This window comes from Phycodurus eques, chromosome 11, assembly GCF_024500275.1.
Source record: "Phycodurus eques isolate BA_2022a chromosome 11, UOR_Pequ_1.1, whole genome shotgun sequence".
Taxonomy (NCBI): Eukaryota; Metazoa; Chordata; class Actinopteri; order Syngnathiformes; family Syngnathidae; genus Phycodurus; species Phycodurus eques.
The window spans coordinates 18,186,426-18,205,355 of NC_084535.1; the positions used below are offsets into that span (position 1 = coordinate 18,186,426).

Below are 18,930 nucleotides of genomic sequence, written 5' to 3' on the forward strand. Positions count from 1 at the left end.
GGTTCAGTTCCCGCTCAGTGACGGTGTGAATATGAGTGCGAATGGTTGTCCGTGTCTATTTGTGCCCTGTGACTGACTGGCGACAAGTTCAGGATGTCGTCTGCCTTTTGCCCGAAGTCAGCTGGGATAGGCTCCGGCGCCTTGCGACCCTGAACAGAATAAGAAGTGTTGAGAATTGATGGATGGATGCTTTTACTTTGGAAAACAATGATTAACATTTTTCCCTATTTTCTGAGGTTACGGACCAAACCAGTAACTGAATCATAATCAATTTATGGAAAACAATTACAGTCAGTTTAATCTATTATGAACATATTTTTTGCAGCAATAGTATGAATAACCTGGAATTGCCATGTAGTCGAACCTGAAGCAGCCTTAGAAGTGTATATCAAACTAGTAGCCCTTCACATTAATCAGTACCCAAGAAGTAGCTCTTATTTTCAAAAATGTTGGTGAGTACATCACTCCCTCTCTATTAATATTGCTTAATTGTAGTTTTTGTTTAATCATTAAACAATACCAAATAAACAACAATAATCAGTTAATAAAGAGTAATGTGAAAAATTATTTGATGTATAAACTTTAATGCAAAAGGAATTTTTATCTGATTATTCGAGTAAACGATGGATTAATTGATAGAATAATCGACTCTAAAAATATTTGATAGTAACAGCCCTCCATGTGACCCTAATAAGGACAAGCACTATAGAAAATGGATGGATGTACTGCATGTACTGTATTGTAATGTATACAGTACTGTCAGTGACGTTTCACTTGTTCACACTGTAACTTGTGCAGAAAAAAGTTGTAATTTAAGGGGTACAAATGTCACGCTTTTGTCACTTGACTTTTACAACATACTTGAACACTTTTGGTCTTGGAAACGACATCGTCATCATCATCATCATCTAATTCATCTATTACAAATTCCAATGAAGTTGGGATGTTGTGTAAAACAAATAAAAACAGAGTACAATGATTTACAAATCCTTTCCCACCTATATTCAATTTAATACACTACAAAGAAAAGATATTTAATGTTCAAACTGATGAATGTTATTTTTTTTGTTTTTTTTGTTGCAAATATTCTCTTGTCTTTGTAGTATATTCAATTTAATATAGGATTTGCAAATCATTGTATTTTTTTTGTGTGTCAGAGTTTTTTAGTGTGAAGCATCCTGGTTTCGCAGGTCAAAGACATTCCCTCCCACAGTTGATGAGTTATAAATTCATCATATTTTGACTTGCAAGGAAAAGGCTGACCTTACTGTTAATATTACATAATTCCACATTGTACTGCTTTTATATTACAGGACAGTATTGGGATTGATAGGTTCCTAGCATTTTTATTCTGTCCCTCAAAGCACCCCCCCCCCCTTTTTTTTAATATATTTTTTTTTATACCACTGGTGCTCATTAGAGTTGCCTATCCCAGCTGACTTTAGGCGAGAGGGGGTGTACACTCTAGCCCAGTCACCAATCAGTCACAAAGTACTTAGACAAACAACCATTCACAATCATATTCACACCTATGGACAATTTAGACCTCAGAAGTATGTTCGTAAAATACTACAGTACCCGGAGAAACTCCACACAAGCACTCGGAGAACATACAAACTTCATACAGTATTGTTCCAACAGAGATTCCAACTTGGATCCCCTGACTGTGAGTGACTGTGAGGCAAAAGTCACTCCACTATTGAATTATCACGACATTATTACATTACAATATATGGCTTGTTCTTTTTGTGTGCATGATAAAAATGTACATTATTTATTTATGTATTTATTTCCAATGCTATTTACATTGTTTCTATTTCATCGAGTTAAGACCCACATTACCATTTATTTGGCTTACCCATCCAACAATTTTACCCACTTCCAATTGAAATATTTAACACTTTTATTCACATTAATAAATCAAAGTAATCTGTATAATTGATCCACTTTTTAATTTTTTTTTTATTTTTTAAAAATGATTTGGTTGTTTAACATTTAATATAATTTTGAGGGTAATAGACCTTTCTGCCCTATTGTATATCTGTGATAATGGGATGTAAACAACATTCAACTACAGTGGGAACAAGTAGAAAATGTGTTTTGGTGTGTACTTGTATGCTTTGTCTACCCAGTACTGAAACAAAGCACTGATGGATTGTGGTCCTCATGTGACAATACAGGAAGTGGGGAGCTGATTTTGGAGGAATGCCTCATCACACGCCATGATAGTTATATCAACAGACGGACAGACAGTGTGGGGTCACAAGTGGTGTGGTGTTGCACATCTGCAGAGGCACACTGCTTCTCAGGAGCCTGCTGACATGTGGATTTGCTGATCTGCTGATCTCTCTGTGTGTGTGTGTGTGTGTCTTGCTGAGTTGGTTCCTCAAACGATTGCTTTTACGAGATCCTTTCTGCATTCCTCCCGTCTTTGGTTTAAGCACTTTCAACAACCAATGGGACACAATGTTTAACATGAGGCCTGAAAACTGGGTGTCTTTTATCTGCAAAGGTAAATAATCAGGCCCCATTTTACTGAAACACAGTGACCAACAAGTATTTTGGTCAAATCTTGTTCTGGGCATGCAATCACTTACACTCAGATTTGTGATAATGTGGGAGTCACTTGTGGTGAGTGTCTTCCTTTTTCATTTTTCTGTTGGGATTCTTTGCAAATAGTTTGAACTAAAATCCAAGCAGGAAACAGTGAATGTCCTAACTCTAAAAGGCTTTATCAAAGACATACAACACACAAGAGGCCCTGAGGCATTTCCTTCCTTTTACTGGGAAGAACCTTCTTTGTGTAATCGAAGTATGGCTATTTCACAGCAATCAACAGCCCTTCCCCTTTTGCTATATTAGCTCTTGTTTGGTTCTTTTTTTTTTTTTTACTCCATACAGCGATGCATATATTATCACAACACATGGTGGCGAGTTAGACTTGAGAACTCAGCGTTAAGTTACATAAGTTGTTATGGAACAGTGGCCACGTTTACAAAGACGCAGTAACCTGAGCTTTAGTTTGAGGTCCCAGTGGACAGAGAGGACAGTGGGAGCAAACCCTTTTACTTACTCTCCTATTTCAGTGTAATATCCCAACACTCCCCTAAATGGTGCTTCCTGTTGCCTCTGCTCCCCACAGTCACATGGGCATGGTTGAGCATTGACATCATGGGGACGGGTCACAGGGTTGTGCTGTGGTTATTCTATAATGCCCGTAATAACTTGCCATTTTAGTTCCAGTCAGAGTGGACAAATATAAATGCCATATATCACTTTAAATTGCTATTCTGTTAAACAATGACTTTATAGTTGAGTTTTCAAGAAGGGTGTTGCAATGACAGAATGCCCCCTCTGTGTCCAGCACAAAAGTCTATGTCAGTGTGTCCCGCCGTATCTTTAGAATGTGTGAGAGTGGGCGCTGGGTAGAGAAATCAGAAATAAAAGGGAACAGTGCAGCTGCACAGAAAGAGCCCGTTGATTCGGGCCATTAAAGCTTGTGTCTGTCGCTGAATCCTACACACAACATGTATAATCATGTGGAGCAGGTGTCAGGACAAGCCACTATTCATCATCATGATCCTCTTTCAGATGAAGGCTATGCCCACACATACATTTCCATTTGATCAATTCGTTGACATTTTGGCCTTTCGTCCATACGGAAACGTAGGTTTTTGTTATTACAAACTGAGTTTTGGACAGATTTGTTTTAAATCCAATTGTGTGTGGCAATACGAGATATTTGTGACCCTGTAGCCAAGAAAATTTGTTTTTAAAAAGGGCCTACAACTGGTTAAAACCTCTCCTTGTTCATGTGCATGAACGTGATGGTTTTACCCACAATTTTTGAAGTTATTAAACTGCATCAAATGTAATGGGAAACATATCTTTTATTTTTATTAAAATCAATTCAAAGAAAATATGTCTATATACTAATATGTATACACAATGGTGCCTTGACATACAAGTGACCCAACTTACGAGTTTTTCAAGATGTGAGGCATCATTCTGGCGATTTTTTTTGCATTGACTTGCGTGTGCAAACTTAAGAACTCAGTTCAACTCACTTCAGAATAAGCAACAGTTTGACAAATAGTGAACAAAATAAGCTTCAAGCTGTATATTGCCATTCCCACTTAAAGTTTACTGTCAAACTAAACATAAAACAGGGAATTATATTTAAATACATGTATATTACGGTATATTTATATTATATTTGTAATATTTAAAGAATCATATTTAAAACAACCAAACAGCCGTAAGAATTACCAGCGAGGTTATTGCTGACATATACAGGAATGGAAAATGCCATTGACGTGCGGTTAGCAATTATAGTGGCTGTTTTAGAACCCTTTTAACAAGGGATATTTGAACACAAATGATGGAGCAACACATGTAGACAGATAATATAACAATACTCTCAGTAGGGGCTGCGCGATTATGGCCAAAATGATCATCATGATTATTTTGATCAATATTGTAATCAAGATTATTAATCACAATTATTCATCATGTTAAGAAAAACATCTGTATTCTTACTGCACCATTTATTAACAAACAATATGTAAAGTTTTCAGTGCAAAATCAAACTTTATAATGAATGGATTATCATTTTAGAATAAATTATATTTAAATTTACCCAAAAATAAAAAAAGGGCTAACTGAATAAATATGCTATTATCTTTAACGTCACTTGCCCTGCATGCAAAACAAGTCCAGAAAACATCATGTGTTTTCCCCCTGGTGGTTGGGAAAAGTGCTTGATTAGATATACAGCAGAAGCTGTATTTTAAATGTAAATATCTTTCTAGATCCCAATTAAAATGTGATTAATTGTGAAGCCCCAACTCACAAGGATTATATTTTTTATCCTCTATGAAAAATGACTAATATTACAGCATCCTACTGAGTCACATAACTAGCAGTCGTACTATTCTTCTTCGTATGTGTCTTTATGACTGTATTATACTGCCTCCCGGTGCACATCAGAAGAAGTAACACAATTATTTGAATTGCAGCATTCCATGGTGCACAAACTGTTTAATTCTTTATATTGTATCTGATTATGGTATTTCTCTATATTTTTATAAAGTAAAATATTATAAAGTGCTATTTTCCTTATTAAAAACTATGAATACAAACACAAATATGTGATTTTTTTTGGTGGGGACACTAGGACAGCTTAATGGCATTTCCGTTCATTTCATTGGGGAAAGATGATACGAGTGTTCTGAGATACGAGCGTGGTCACGGAATGAATTCAACTCCTATCTCAAGGCACAACTCACCACTATATAAGTAAGGGTACAGTTGTGGCAGTAGTTTTAACAAACCATTGCAGTATTTCATGAACAGTGAACACAATATCAACTTGCCTCAATCAGACTTTTATGATCCCGAATGACCTTCACAATTTATGAGTTACAGTGCCAGGACTTATTCATGTTATTTGCTCTAAGAGGAGAAAAAGTACTGGGATGCCTGGCTGTTATACTTACAGGAAGTGGACATGGAGGCTAATACTGTATAATGTGTCAGAGGTCTCGGATAGGTGACAATCTCTGTTCTATTTCATCCCAAAGGTGTTTAACCTTTGGGATGGTGTAGAAAATAAAAAAATAAAAAAGGTGTAGAAAATAAATACCCCCAAACTGTTACCAGAAACAATAGAATTGTTCAAAATATCTTGGTAAGAACTTTGTCAAATTCATGAGCGATGACTACGATTAAGAGGTGTGCCTCAGTAGTTTTGTCAATATAGTGTACGGTGTTCTGCACAGTCACTGATGGTGTAGTGGTACACTCGACTGACTTTGGTGCGGGCAGCGTGGGTTCAGTTCCCACTCAGGGACGGTGTGAGTCCGAATGGTTGTCCGTGTCTATATGTGCACTGTGACTGACTTGCGACCAGTTCAGGGTGGAGTCCGCCTTTCGCTCGAAGTCAGCTGGGATAGGCTCCAGCGCCCTTTGACCCTAACCAGGATAAGCGCTGTTGAAAATGGATGAATGGATGGATGTTCTGCACAGATGACAAAAGGTATGCACCAAAGTGTCTGAACGTCTGTTCTACAGTGGTATTGCTTTAAAATAAAAACATTCAACTCTCTCAGCTGGCTGGTTAAGTGTGGTTTAACTGGAGATGTCTGTATGTTTTTGGTATTTCCCAACAGCTGGAGCAGGACCGTGGGAACTCTCACACATCTGGCTGTGTATTTATTTTCAAACACGAAGCCCATTTAGTTTGAACAATGATGGGAATTCACATTCTTGAGTAATTCAGCGCCACATGTTCTTGGCATAGCGTGTCCTCGATGTTGTCTCTGAGCCGCTTTTTATCTTCCTCTTGACCGTGTTGTCCAGCTTAATGGTTAATCTGTGTGTTGACAGGTGGCAGAGCCTCAGGGACAGCTGGCAGCGTCGGCCGTAAGAGGCTCCACTGGAGGCCTGGCTACATGAGAGGGGAGCAGTCCAGACCACAAAGCACTACTGATGATCCGGAAGATGAGGAGGAGGAGGAGGATAAGGAAGAAAGAGAAGATGGGGATATTTGTATAAGGAATGGGAAGAGTGGATGTCAAACTAAGGGTATAATATCATCTGCTGTCAAAATATCTCCAATGAACATTGCACAACCTGAAAAAAGCTCCCATGACATTCCTCTTCCCTTCCCCAACGACAGTGCCTTCAGTGGTGCATCCAGTCAACCAAAGAGTGAACACATGTTAAACCACAGCCTAGTACTCCAGCATTCAGCTACCCCGGAAGAGTCTTTCAGTTCCAGCTTCAGTTTCATTCAACAGTCTCTCAGGACTTTCACGGCCCCTGCAACACCAGCACGTGACCCGCAGCTTCAAGCCACAGAAGTGCCTAATTTCTCTCAAATTAAACCAGCATCGTTGTTTCCTGATCAGTCCGAGTCTAAACCGTCCTCCCAGGTCACCTCCAACTCTAACCTAAGCAGCCATGAAGAAAGGGAGACACTCTCGTTAGGTGGACGATTTTGGGGGGAACATGTGTGGGGGAGCAGGGAGGTGTCAGCGTCCGTCCCCGATGGCGGCTTTCCGTGCCTGGATACAGAAATCACCTCTTCACTGTCACTTGACTCAGACACCGCCTCTGCATCCTCAGTCACGTCGGGATACGAGAGCGCCACACCCTCTTCTGACCAAGGCTGGGACAATTTGATCAAGAAGTATGATCACGTTCTACAAAACTGCCTCCACAACAACCGAACGCACACTAAGGTGGTTGAAGACACACTTTTTACTGAAGTTTCTAGTCAATAGTAGTACTAATAGCTCTATGTTTGTAATGCGAGCCCTGTTAATACCACCCTTAAGTGATTGGCAGGATGCACCGCGTGTGATCTTATGATCCCAAACAGTCTGGCAAAATATTACAATACAATATTGTAACAATAAAATTACTTATGCAATATTAATGCGGAATATTCATAGCAAACATTTTCAAATTTGAATTTAGCCACAAAACTAAACTAATTTGGCTTTATCTGTCAACTTAATGTTAAATTACTTTAAGACAGTGACATGGCAACCTGCTATTTGGAAATAGGTTAATTAGTTTTCGCTGGAAGTAGCAACAGACTAGCTTAGTGTAGCGTGAAACCCAAAAAGAAAAGAAAAAACAAGTGTCGCTACAACTTGGTTTGTTTGCAACCACACTTCAAATTGTTATTGACATGAGTACATGATGAGAAATCAAGCTATTCTTCACAGTATATGAAAACAAAATTAGTCACCCTCCTTTTACTGTCATGCTAAGCTAAACTCACCTGAGCTAACTGCTTTTAATAGTTCAGATTCACATTAAAAAAAAGTAAAAAAAAGTAATAACACTTCTGTAATACTACCCTAAATTTCATTTGAAGAAATGTGTCGTTATTTGAAAATCCCTTGAGTTAACAGTGTGACAAATTCTGTCGCTGCTTCTGAACTCCAACTTGACATTGAGCAGAAGCAGTTGAAACAGTAAATTATATCATCCTAATAATAGTCCACAATGGAATGTTTCCATCTCTTGAGGAAAAAAATCTTAACGTTAATCTGACTAAAGAATTTCACCCTCATTATGTCACTGTGATCTGTCGGTCAATATCCTTTCGCAAATATTTGACCCTTCACTGATTGTTTAAAGGGCATTGCCCGCTGGACCACTTGGTCATTTTATTCTTCGTGATTCTGTGTTTCTTGCTCAGATCGAGTCCATGATGTTAAAGCTCCAGAGACTGCAGCAAAAAGCCATTGTGGATGATGACTATGATGCAGGTGAACTTTTCAGTCAATCCGTAGGCCAGCCTATAAGGCGAGCTGTACCAGGGTAGAGCTTTGAAAAGTACAGAATGAAACAATATCTTGCTTAAATTGATATTAGAATTGTGTACACAATCTGTTCTTTCTGCAGTAATTGCCTCTCCTAATTAGATTTCCTGAAAGGAGGTCAGAGTACAGAAAAAAGGGCCCTTTTCTGGCTAAAAGGGATACATATCCAGACCAAACATCATGTTCATTCTAATAATAGTGGACATCTAAACCTTTTGATGTCCATATTAAAGATGATGAAGAAAGGATGGGGATTTCTTGGTAGATGAATTAGTTTTAGAAAATGATGAAATGTGATAACGCAGTGTCTCTGGACCTAAAACAGTTAAAAGATTGTCATGACACACTGAACCTTTGACCGACTTTAGTGACTTACAGAAACAGACCGAGATGACACTAATATAACTGAATTTAGGAAGTAAGGTATATTAGAAATGTCTTTACAAGAGAGGTCCTTCTGGGTCTCCAAATCTAATATGATTTAATTGACCAAGGCTAGGACGATTTGATTTTTGATTTTTGATTTAATTGTACTTTGAAGACCTTGTTTGACCAAGAGACACATAGAGGAAAGGTCTCATTTCTGACCTATTTCTTGGACCTTGTGACTGAAATAGCTACACCAACATCTGCTCTTGGCCTCCTGCAGATATATGTACTCCCAAAGCACCCAGCTCTACCTATTACATGTAATAGTAAAGCCATCAGGACGCCTTGAAAACCAAAGAGTAGGATATAAAAAAAAAAAAAAAAATAGTTATATTATTTTCTGAAAACGTCATAATTTTCACCTTCAAGTAGTTGCACTGCAGAGGACATACAGTACTGTGCAAAATTTTAAAGCGGAATTGTTGCTGTTTGTAATGATTATAGAGACCCTATATAACTACAGTGACACCCAGTGGGGGCAGCATGGTGTCCGACCGGTTAGAGGATGATGAACAGTATCCGCAACTTGTTGTTTAAAAATAAAATATTAAAATAATAAAAATATGATTTTCATGTTTTCAAAGGCTTTTTTTGAACAATACATTCCTCATTGTTCCTAACCTCTGTAAGTGGGTCGCAATTTAGCGACCAGAGAAAAATACGGGTCCCAGGGAGACAACAGTTGAGAAACAATAGTGTAGAGAAAGGATGGATTTATGTTTGTTTACAGATATGAAATGATAAATTTTTGTTAATTTCTCAATGTGAAAATGTGCAAATAATCCGATTTTTAATTTAGGCATGATGTCTGCAGTCTTGTTATATCAACAAATCTAGGCCAAAAAAAATACAATAAATAAATACTTCCATGCAATGTCCACATTTACCTTCTGGTATGACTGTATTGTTGAAGTTCAAGATTGAGCATGTGTGTGTGTGTGCCTTTCCAGCTGAGCGATTTGGGAAAAAGCTGGAGGAGCTGTACAAGGAGCGAGGAGCTTTGAAGCTGGGTTTACCGTCCAGACAGCCCAGCGTGGCTCTGTTCCTCCAGAGACTCAGAGAGGTTATGCAGAGCGCCCTCCACAGGGCAGATAGCAGTCAGCCCAGGTCAGTCAACCAAGGAGTCTGATGTGTATATTAATAATATGTGCAGAACCACGCTTACCGGTCACTCCAGTCTCCACAAATTAATTGTAACTTTTGAAGACATTTGTCAGTAGATTTTAGGACATGTTACAGAAACCTTCCTTTGGAAGTTTTCCTGGAAATTTTGCAAATATAGTATTCAAAGTTGCAAATTCTTTAATTGATTGTCTAAACAAAAGCATGGATGTGGAATATATAAAAGTAGTAAGTAAGTAGTTAAAGAGGGAGTTTGCAATTAAAAAACATTTGTTGTTATCTTTGTTGAAGCAGTCATTTAGACTTGACAGTAGTACAAATATGATCTGTGAAAAAAATCAGCCGTCTCCGGCTCCATCTTGTGCCTCTAATAAAGCCCAGTACACACATAAAGACAGTTGGCCTGTTTTTGTGCCGATTTTGCCCCTTCCTGACCAAGCACGTCAAACGCCAGATAATCTTAAATCTTGTAAGATTATTCTATAAGATTGTCCTTAGGTCTGATGTATGTTAAGAGTGGATTCGTTCCGATTTTAGGGTCCGAAAAAGGTTGGGGCCAAAAATCTTAAATAATGAACATATTCAATATTTACTACCAAAACTCCATTTCCATAACAGTTATCCTCACTAGGGTCGCGAGCGTGCTGGAGCCTATCCCAGCTGACTCTGGATGAGAGGCGGGGTACACCCCGAACTGGTCCCCACCCAATCTCAGGGCACATATAAACAACCAACTATTCGCATTCACATTCACACCTACGGGCAATTTAGGGTCTTTTTTACAAGGCTCTGGCAATCTTCGGGAACACTGGGGAGACATCCGCGCGTATCCTGAAGTGTTTCTTCTTCTTCGGTTTTGCGAGCTCACGTGTGATCACGTGAGATTTTGAGATCGGCGGTGCAATAGAATCTTGATGCGTGTGGTCTGCTGTGTTGAGATTCTTGGAGCACACCACACACGACAACCAAAACTGTTGAGATCTTTGTGTGTACCAGGCCTAAGATATACAAGTAACCTTGTGATTTACGAAGTGTCAGTCATTTGTGACACACTCGCAGACACACTCATCGCAGGAATTCTTTTTTTTCCACTGCACTTCAATTTTGCTAATTTTCCATTCATCTATTTTTGTAGCGCTTGTCTTCATTAGGGTTGCAAGTGAATTGCAGTATATGACTGAGGGGACTTTGGGCGAAAGGCTGGGTAAACCGTGAACTGATTCCTAGCCAAAAGCAGGGCACATATCGTCAAACAGCCATTCAGACTCATATTCGACCCTACAGTATGGACACGAGCCTTTAATTAAACTGAATATACAGGAGAGTCAGAGAAGTACCCGGCAAAAACCCACACAAACATGGGAAATTGCGCAATCACCACACACTAAGCCACCTTAGCTGAGATTTGAACCCTGAAACTCAGAACTGTGAGGCAGACGTGGTAACCACTAGTTCCCCTTCCTGCTCTAGACTTCCATTTATTCCTGAAAATTTGTATGCAGTTCGCAAGTTCAAGTTCCCAGTTCCCAGAATAGACATTAAAATAATTTGTTATAAATGACTATGTCAAAGTAACAACAGTAAAGTCTAATAAAGACAGGAACATTGTGATCTGTCCGCTACTATTCGTACTCTTTTACCAGCACAAAACAATGCTTTGTATTCGTGTAAACACAGTAATGACCTGCTTTTGTGACCTTGACACGTGACTCTACATATGTGCATAACTGAATAGTTATGCACATATGTAGAGTCATGTGTTCAGTTGTTGTTTTATCACAGTAAACACAATCAATGGTTTCGGATAAAAATAGTCCAAATGTTTTTTTCATCCTGTTCAAGAGGATGTTCTTCCCTCCAGTAAATGTTCTAAAACCAGGCAGAGATAGAGATTTGTGCAACATAACTCTTGTGACAGGAAGGAAATCTAGCAGGGGCTCTGCTGCTTACATCCTGAAATGTAGCTTAAAGCGCAAACACAATAGTTTCGTGTTTCCCTTTTCTCTCAGATATGCTGTTTTGAAATGACTACACGTCACACTAAAGCAAAACAAGTCAAAGCTTAGCATGCAGTTCATCTTTCTTTTTAGATGACCCCCATCTGACACAGAGATTGAGGAAAACACTTTCAATGATAAAGATGACCTTGGGGGCATTGTCAGACACCAAGCTCTCTGTTTCCATCAAAGCTTGCAGAGGTGACTGTGTTTTATTTTGTCAAGCAGATCAGGAGCAGAATTCGATGCAGGAGAGCGGTCGGACGCAGTGCGCAGCCGAGATCGTTTCATACAAGAAAAACGAACAGTCGAGGTAATTTTAGTTCAAATAGCACACAGACTGTCATAGCTCTTTTAAATATCATTAATGCCTCATCTGTGCAATTTGCATCTTTAATGCTTTAATACCAATACTCCTTACAGCACATTATGATCCCATTGAAACCCCTTTTCATCCAAGCATTAAGAGTTCAGCACGACTTGGTATGGCTTGGAAAAGTAAACCCAGATTTGTCAAATTTATTTATGTCTTCTTCCCCTTCCCTTCAGAATTTGCACAAAACAATCAACTGAATGAAATTAGTGTGGCTCCATTCTTCAGGTAATGTACCACTGCTATGGTTAGCCCAGTCTCTGTTTTGAAAAGTTATTTTGATACCTTCCTGCTGTGTCCGTGTTTGTAGTTGGGGAATCTGTTACTAAATTGTTAACTAAAGTTATGAAATATTAAGGGATTTTTTTTATCTTTAGATTTTTTTTCATCCATCCATCTATCCATCGCAGTCTATCCCAGCTAACCTTAGGTGAGAGGCGCCATTTAATTGGAGTCAAATATTTTTCAAGAATTGTATTTAATTTGATAATATCTAACCCAGCCATCCATTTTCAACACCACTTGTCCTCATTACGGTCAGGGGTGAGCCATTGCCTTTCCCAGCTTACTTTGGGTGAGAGTAGGGATGGTCGATAGGACCACTTTTTTTCAGACTGATACCAGGACCATTATTCATTCGAGGACTCACCGATACAGAGTACCGATACCACTAGTATTTTTGGTACGTAAAATTTAATTTAACACAATAGCAGATAATTGTGAACAAAGAGCTTAATTTCTTCTGATAGGAATTACTGGCTGCACACTTAATGCCTCTTTATACGCCCGCTGTTGCGCGGGCGTTGTCGGCCGCATTGCATCACGTGACCGACGAATTGCCCCGCGCAGCACGTCTGGGTAGCTTGCCGCGCACCCGACAAAAGTAGTTGCCAATCAAACGACATAAGAAAGTCACATGACCTCACACAACGTCTTCCATTGGGCTTCCCGGACATCCGTATTCACACTAGATAAGCCTGCCCCCCTTATTGTCATGCGTACGTGGCGGCCGTGTTGGGACGGTCGTCGTTACCTTGAAGGCAACGACGCGCTATTCTTGTTTATATTTAGACGAACAAAAACAATTACTTTTATGTATTGTAGTACTTGTCTGGCACTATCTTAATAATTAATAATAATTTCACTGCGTACCTTTTACTCGTTCGTACTCAAGTAATTTTTTGGAGGAGTACTATTTACTTTTACTTGAGTCACATTAGTGTCAAGTAACAGTACTCTTACTTTTGAGGACAATGTTTGGCTGCTCTACCCACCTCTGGAGCGGACATCCTCTATTGCTACTCTTATATAAGTTTTAGCAACATTTTTGTTCATCAGATCAGCCAGTGTTGTATTTGTGTCGCTGGTCTTTTGTATTTTCGCGTTGAGGTGCCGCGGGTCGGGGCCCCGGTTGTGGTCCCAAGTGGAACCGCAAAGCACACGTAACATCGGCGACAACAGCTGATCCGCTAGTACATTTTGTATTAATTAGGAAACGCGGCTACAATTATCTAATTAGTTTACTGATGTTAATGTTAAATGTAATAAGCGTTAGAGCGCTGTTAAGGATTATGTCACAACACAGATTGAACTAACTTCGAATTCAGAAATGGCCAATAAAAACAGAAAAATATTGTGCTTAATATTTTCCTGGAGGATGCGTTTGTGATTTGCCACTGAAGTTGGTAACAGTGAAAAATGAAGTGAAACAGACAATGATTGTCGTCAATTCTTTTCCAGAATGAGAGTGCTTAAAGAGGCGGATGCTATTCATGTGGCACAGCTTGAAGCAGGCATCAGGTGCAGATAGAGATGGGCCTGGCTGAAGTTGGAGGTCAGAACAAAAAAGCAAAGAGAAAGAAAGAAATGAGGCAAATTTAATTATAATCTTAAATTTGTACATCAACATGTACTTGAGCGGTGTAAATAAGTTTTTCTGCGTGAATAATCATTATTATTATTATTATTATTATTTTGTCTTATTGTAATCGTTAGAGTCTTCCAGATTGCTTAATTTATGTTAAAATAATAATTTAAAAAAATCTGCGGGGGCTCGGGGGATTCCCCCCAGACCCCTCCTAAAATATTTTTTTTGGTCACCTTTTTCATGCCTTTGGTGTTTGCATGTCTGAGATATCCTTATAAATATATAATTGCATTACACTTAATTGCACCGACACAACAAACACACAACATCATATCATCATAGGGTGTATTGGGAAGTTCACTCCGGGCGCACTCTCCACATCCTGGAACCTTCGGGAACTCAGAGCGTTGTTGGTGTGTGTGCCACTCGATACAAGTAAAACTGACACATTCAATATGGTGGATGTACTGACGTATCCCTAGCAATAGCCAACACGTTTATTAGTAAAGGTATAGAAAGTGGAGGACGCTCTGTCTCTGGGTGCTGCGGTCTCGGGGCGCGATGGGAGCATCGGACTGAATTTCCGAATGGACCTCATACACTGAGGCGAAGCTAGGATAGGTCCGAGACTGCATGACGTCACGACGGGAAGCAGTTTTGGCCACAAAACAAGCAGGTCCAAGCTTCCGTACGGATGCTGTTCTGAGCCACGTGCAGGAGAACCCAGCGCTGAACCTTCTCCAACCTTATTGTTTGACTTTGTATTTTCGAATAAATTGTTAAACTTTCCTTCTGGCCTAATCATTGAAGTATTACCTCGACCAGAATAAAAGAACAGGGCAATAGAGGTTTGTACGGCCGACAGGTTATACCCACATACCCGCGACTTTTCTTTGTTCTCTTTTACTAACCTCTAACACTTTCTCATGCACATGATTTGCCGACGTGTCAAACCTCTGCAGTATACTACCAACTACTGGCGAGGAGGGCTTACTCGATGTCCGATTTTTTTTGCCTTAAGTATCAATGGCGGGTATCGGCAGCCTTCAGGAGTACATGATACATTGAAATAAGGCCGGTCCCAATACTTGGTATATGTACTCGCGTATCCCAAGGCGAGATAGGCAGGCTACACACTGGACTGGTCGCCAGCTAGAATGTAGAAGGAAGCCGGAGTACCTGGAGAATACCAAAAGCACAGGGAGAACATGAGTACTGCCCACAGGAAGGCCAGAGCCAAGATTTGAATCCCGCACCTCAGAACTGTGAGGCAGATGTGCTAACCACGAGTGCTGCTCAGTATCTGACCCAAAACTGTAAATTAAATGTTCAGAGCCTTTTTATAGGAAGGTCACATTCAGTGTATTGACATCTCCTCCAAGATGTTTATTTTTTACACTTTTGGTTAAGGTGAAACTCAAATACCAGCATTGAGAATGCAAATAACACAATCCGACTGTGGCTTGGTGAAGTTCTGTACATGATTTCAATGCAGGAGGAAATCAAGGAACTGCAGCAGAGACTGGCGGAGCTAAAGGATCGCAGTCGATGTTTGGACCAGCAGATCCAACAGGAGGAGCAGCACATGGAGGCTGAGGAGCTGGAGGGCTCCGTGCTGAGGAGCTGCACCACGGCCCAGCTCCAAGACATGAGCCAAAGCCTTCATGATCTTGTGATGTCTAAGAACCGCATCCAGATCTCGGTCTCTCCTCCTGCTTCCATGCTCAGGTGAGATAATATATAAATTTTTGGTTATGTTAGGGATGTGACAAATTGCACATCTAAACTCCACAGTATGTGATATCAGGATCACATTTTTAAAAAGAACTATTGGAGAAAATAAGTGTTGAATATTTAGCCTAAAAGCTGGTGCTCAAGAGTAACGAGCAACAGTATTGTCTCTTCAGTCAGATGTCCGTAGCTCAGTTTTCCCTCACCCCTCACAGTTGGAACAATTCCTGCAGTACTGTCAGCTACCTGATGAAGGTGCTAGCGAACTGTCAGCTGTGGTGACAACTCTGCAGGCAGCCGCCCATACATGTTAACGTGTGTCATATTATTCATGATCAAATGAGCATGTTTAGTTGGTTATATGTCAGTACAGAGCTGGAGTCTTCCTTCCCTGATACATTCATGTCATATTCATCGAACAGTGTTTTTGTAATGAAGTTGTCTTTTGCCAGTAAGTCATACTACAGTATGTCCGGAGACAAGTTAAAAATAAAGAGAAAAACAGGTATTGTGTTGCACATATCGATTTAAATGGCTATGAAGAGGTTAATTTTACGCCTACTATTGGTTGTAAAGTATACACTCACCACGATAACACAACATACACCCGATTTAGTTAATAATGTGTTGGAGCACAGAATGTGTACGAGGCTCCAGGGCAAGTACAAACTACGACTTTTCCCCTTAAATTTGGGCCAGACGATCAATCAGCACTTCTCCAAAGAGCTGCAGTTTTTGCTTCGTTCAGTGCTTGAGAAGAGGCGAGAGTTGTACCATAGGACAACTCTGGCTGGTTCACACCAATACTATGCGCTTTGAGCATCTGCCAGTTCATGGCTGAGAAGAACATCGCCATGTTGGAACAACCTCCCGACTCACTGAACCTGGCGCCATGTGATTTTCACTCTTTCCCACGATCAAGGGGATCCGATTTGAAGATGTGGATGACATCAAGATGGCCTTTACAACGGAGCTGCAGAGGATCCCAGACGAAAACTTCCAGGAGTGCTTGCAGGTGTGGCAAAGAAGGCTGGGAATTGTGTCACACTCCGGGGAGAATACATTGAAGGGAAAAACTAGTAGTTTGGATTTGAAATATAGCTTTTATGACACCAGTCCTGGAGCTTTTCTGACACTCCTCATATAAACTTGGATCTCAATGGATTGCTCAGGCGTACCAAATAAAATGTTTGGTACATGTATATAAGCGAGTCAAAAATGTGTCCCATAGTACTGTCGTGTGAATATTAGATTGATTTAATTTTATTTTGATTGCCCGTAGGTGTGAATGTGAGTGCGAATGGTTGTTTGTTTATATGTGCCCTGCGATTGGCTGGCAACCAGTTCAGGGTGTACCCTGCCTCCTGCCCGATGACAGCTGGGATAGGCTCCAGCACGCCCACGACCCTGGTGAGGAGAAGCGGCTCACAAAATGGATGGATGGATGGATGATTACATTTCAGATGTAGAGAGAATATGCTGTACAGGGACACTATTCTTTTACATCCCCAAGAACTCTTCTCTCATAGCTGCTTGAAACTGCTGTAAATGCTCATGTTTTTCCTCAGATGCAAAAGATTACTTTGCATCTCGAATGGTAATAGCTCACAAGAGAGCACTCTGGGATGCCTCTGTCTCGCCACTTATTAGAAAGACGTAAATTATAGTGATCACATTCCTGGTGGTGTGACCCACCATCACTGGCATAATTTCATATCTGACATACTCTCACCTCAGATGGAATGCATTTATTCTCAGAACTGATTGAAATTTTAAACCCAGATTGGGCATTCAGCTGCAAATCTCAATGTGCTGTAATTCAGGTCAGCAAGATGATTGTGTTGCAGTTTTGCATTTATGGAAAAAAAGAGCAGGTCAAACCCATCAAGATTTTTTTTCCTCGGTTGGTGAAAGATGACCGTCAACTTGCTCCTAAAAAAACCCAAGATGTATGTATGCTGCTATTGTATGCTTTGTTTTGTTAGCTACTAAATTATTACTGCTTACTACTGTCGCAAGCATCGAATCATGCAACCTCACTAGTCGGTCATGTTTACATGTTTACTCTCAGTAATGACATCATTCATTGAAATATCATTTAACGTTTCACACACTAATCTACAGTAACAGGTCAGTCAATAAGGCCCATGTTTTTCACCATAGAAATGGAAAGCATGAATCACTGAAGTGTATTATACATGCTGGATGAGTTTGTGTGGTTGAGTTAATTTATTTAACATAAATAGCACGACAATACAATTTTTTAGACTCAATGCTCAATAACTTTGGTCTGTGTCAAACACCTCTTCAGTGTGTAGAGGGATCACTGCTGTGTGAAAAGTGCAATAAAACTTTTATCTCAACCTTAAGAAAGTCAGAAACTGTCTTGAATGATAACATTTCCATGATAACCTTCAGATGGGCAGATGCAAGACAAAATCATTTGTAGATGAAGTAAACAAAACAATTAAATTACCCATTTGATTGTGCAGTAACATTTTTATTTCCTTTTGTAGACTCCAAGAACAGGAGCAGGCATTGAATCTATCGATCAAGGAAGCTACTGCCAAAGTAAGGCACTATTTTGGGGGAAATGAGTGAATGTGTATGAATTTCAAATGAGTAGCATGTTGAAATTGAAAGGCTGTGCTGTGCATCAGCTTCAGCTTGAGAAATCTGCATACAATATGTCAGCGTTTGTATTCATGTGGTTATTTCTATTTGATGAGGCAGTGAACTCTCCATGATTGTAGTGGAAGGGTCAGAATCATCAGAATATGTTGTTTTGAATGTATCATGTTAAAATAATGCAATGCATCTGTGCGACATCTTCTTTTCCATGACAAAAAACGAGAAGTCAAGAGTGCTCAAACTTTTCAGTCACTGAAGTTATAGCACCTCTCTCTGTTGCTTGGTCTGCCAAAATACATGTTGGAGTATAGCACAGGCCAAGGAAGACTCCATTGCATTTTGGATTGCCTTAACAACAACAACAACAAAAAAACTGGGGAAAAAAGCCCTTATAATAGCTTTCATAACATTTAGGGAGCCAGTGATGGCGGTAGATAGACT

At 39.8% G+C, this 18,930-nt stretch overlaps 1 protein-coding gene across 7 annotated transcripts in view; it reads left to right on the forward strand.

The window, feature by feature from the left end:
• disc1 (DISC1 scaffold protein) overlaps positions 1-18,930 on the forward strand; it is a 57,868-nt gene that overhangs the window by 2,389 nt on the left and 36,549 nt on the right. For 4 of the 7 annotated variants that reach the window (XM_061689895.1, XM_061689889.1, XM_061689891.1 and 1 more), the window contains 7 exons: positions 6,388-7,244; positions 8,216-8,285; positions 9,719-9,875; positions 12,116-12,200; positions 15,623-15,855; positions 16,781-16,873; positions 18,375-18,429. In XM_061689895.1, coding sequence (XP_061545879.1) covers positions 6,388-7,244; positions 8,216-8,285; positions 9,719-9,875; positions 12,116-12,200; positions 15,623-15,855; positions 16,781-16,873; positions 18,375-18,429 — 1,550 coding nt within the window. Of the gene's footprint in view, positions 1-6,387; positions 7,245-8,215; positions 8,286-9,718; positions 9,876-12,115; positions 12,201-15,622; positions 15,856-16,780; positions 16,874-18,374; positions 18,430-18,930 lie in introns of those variants that run through there. The other 3 variants (XM_061689893.1, XM_061689894.1, XM_061689897.1) reach the window with 2 other exon arrangements.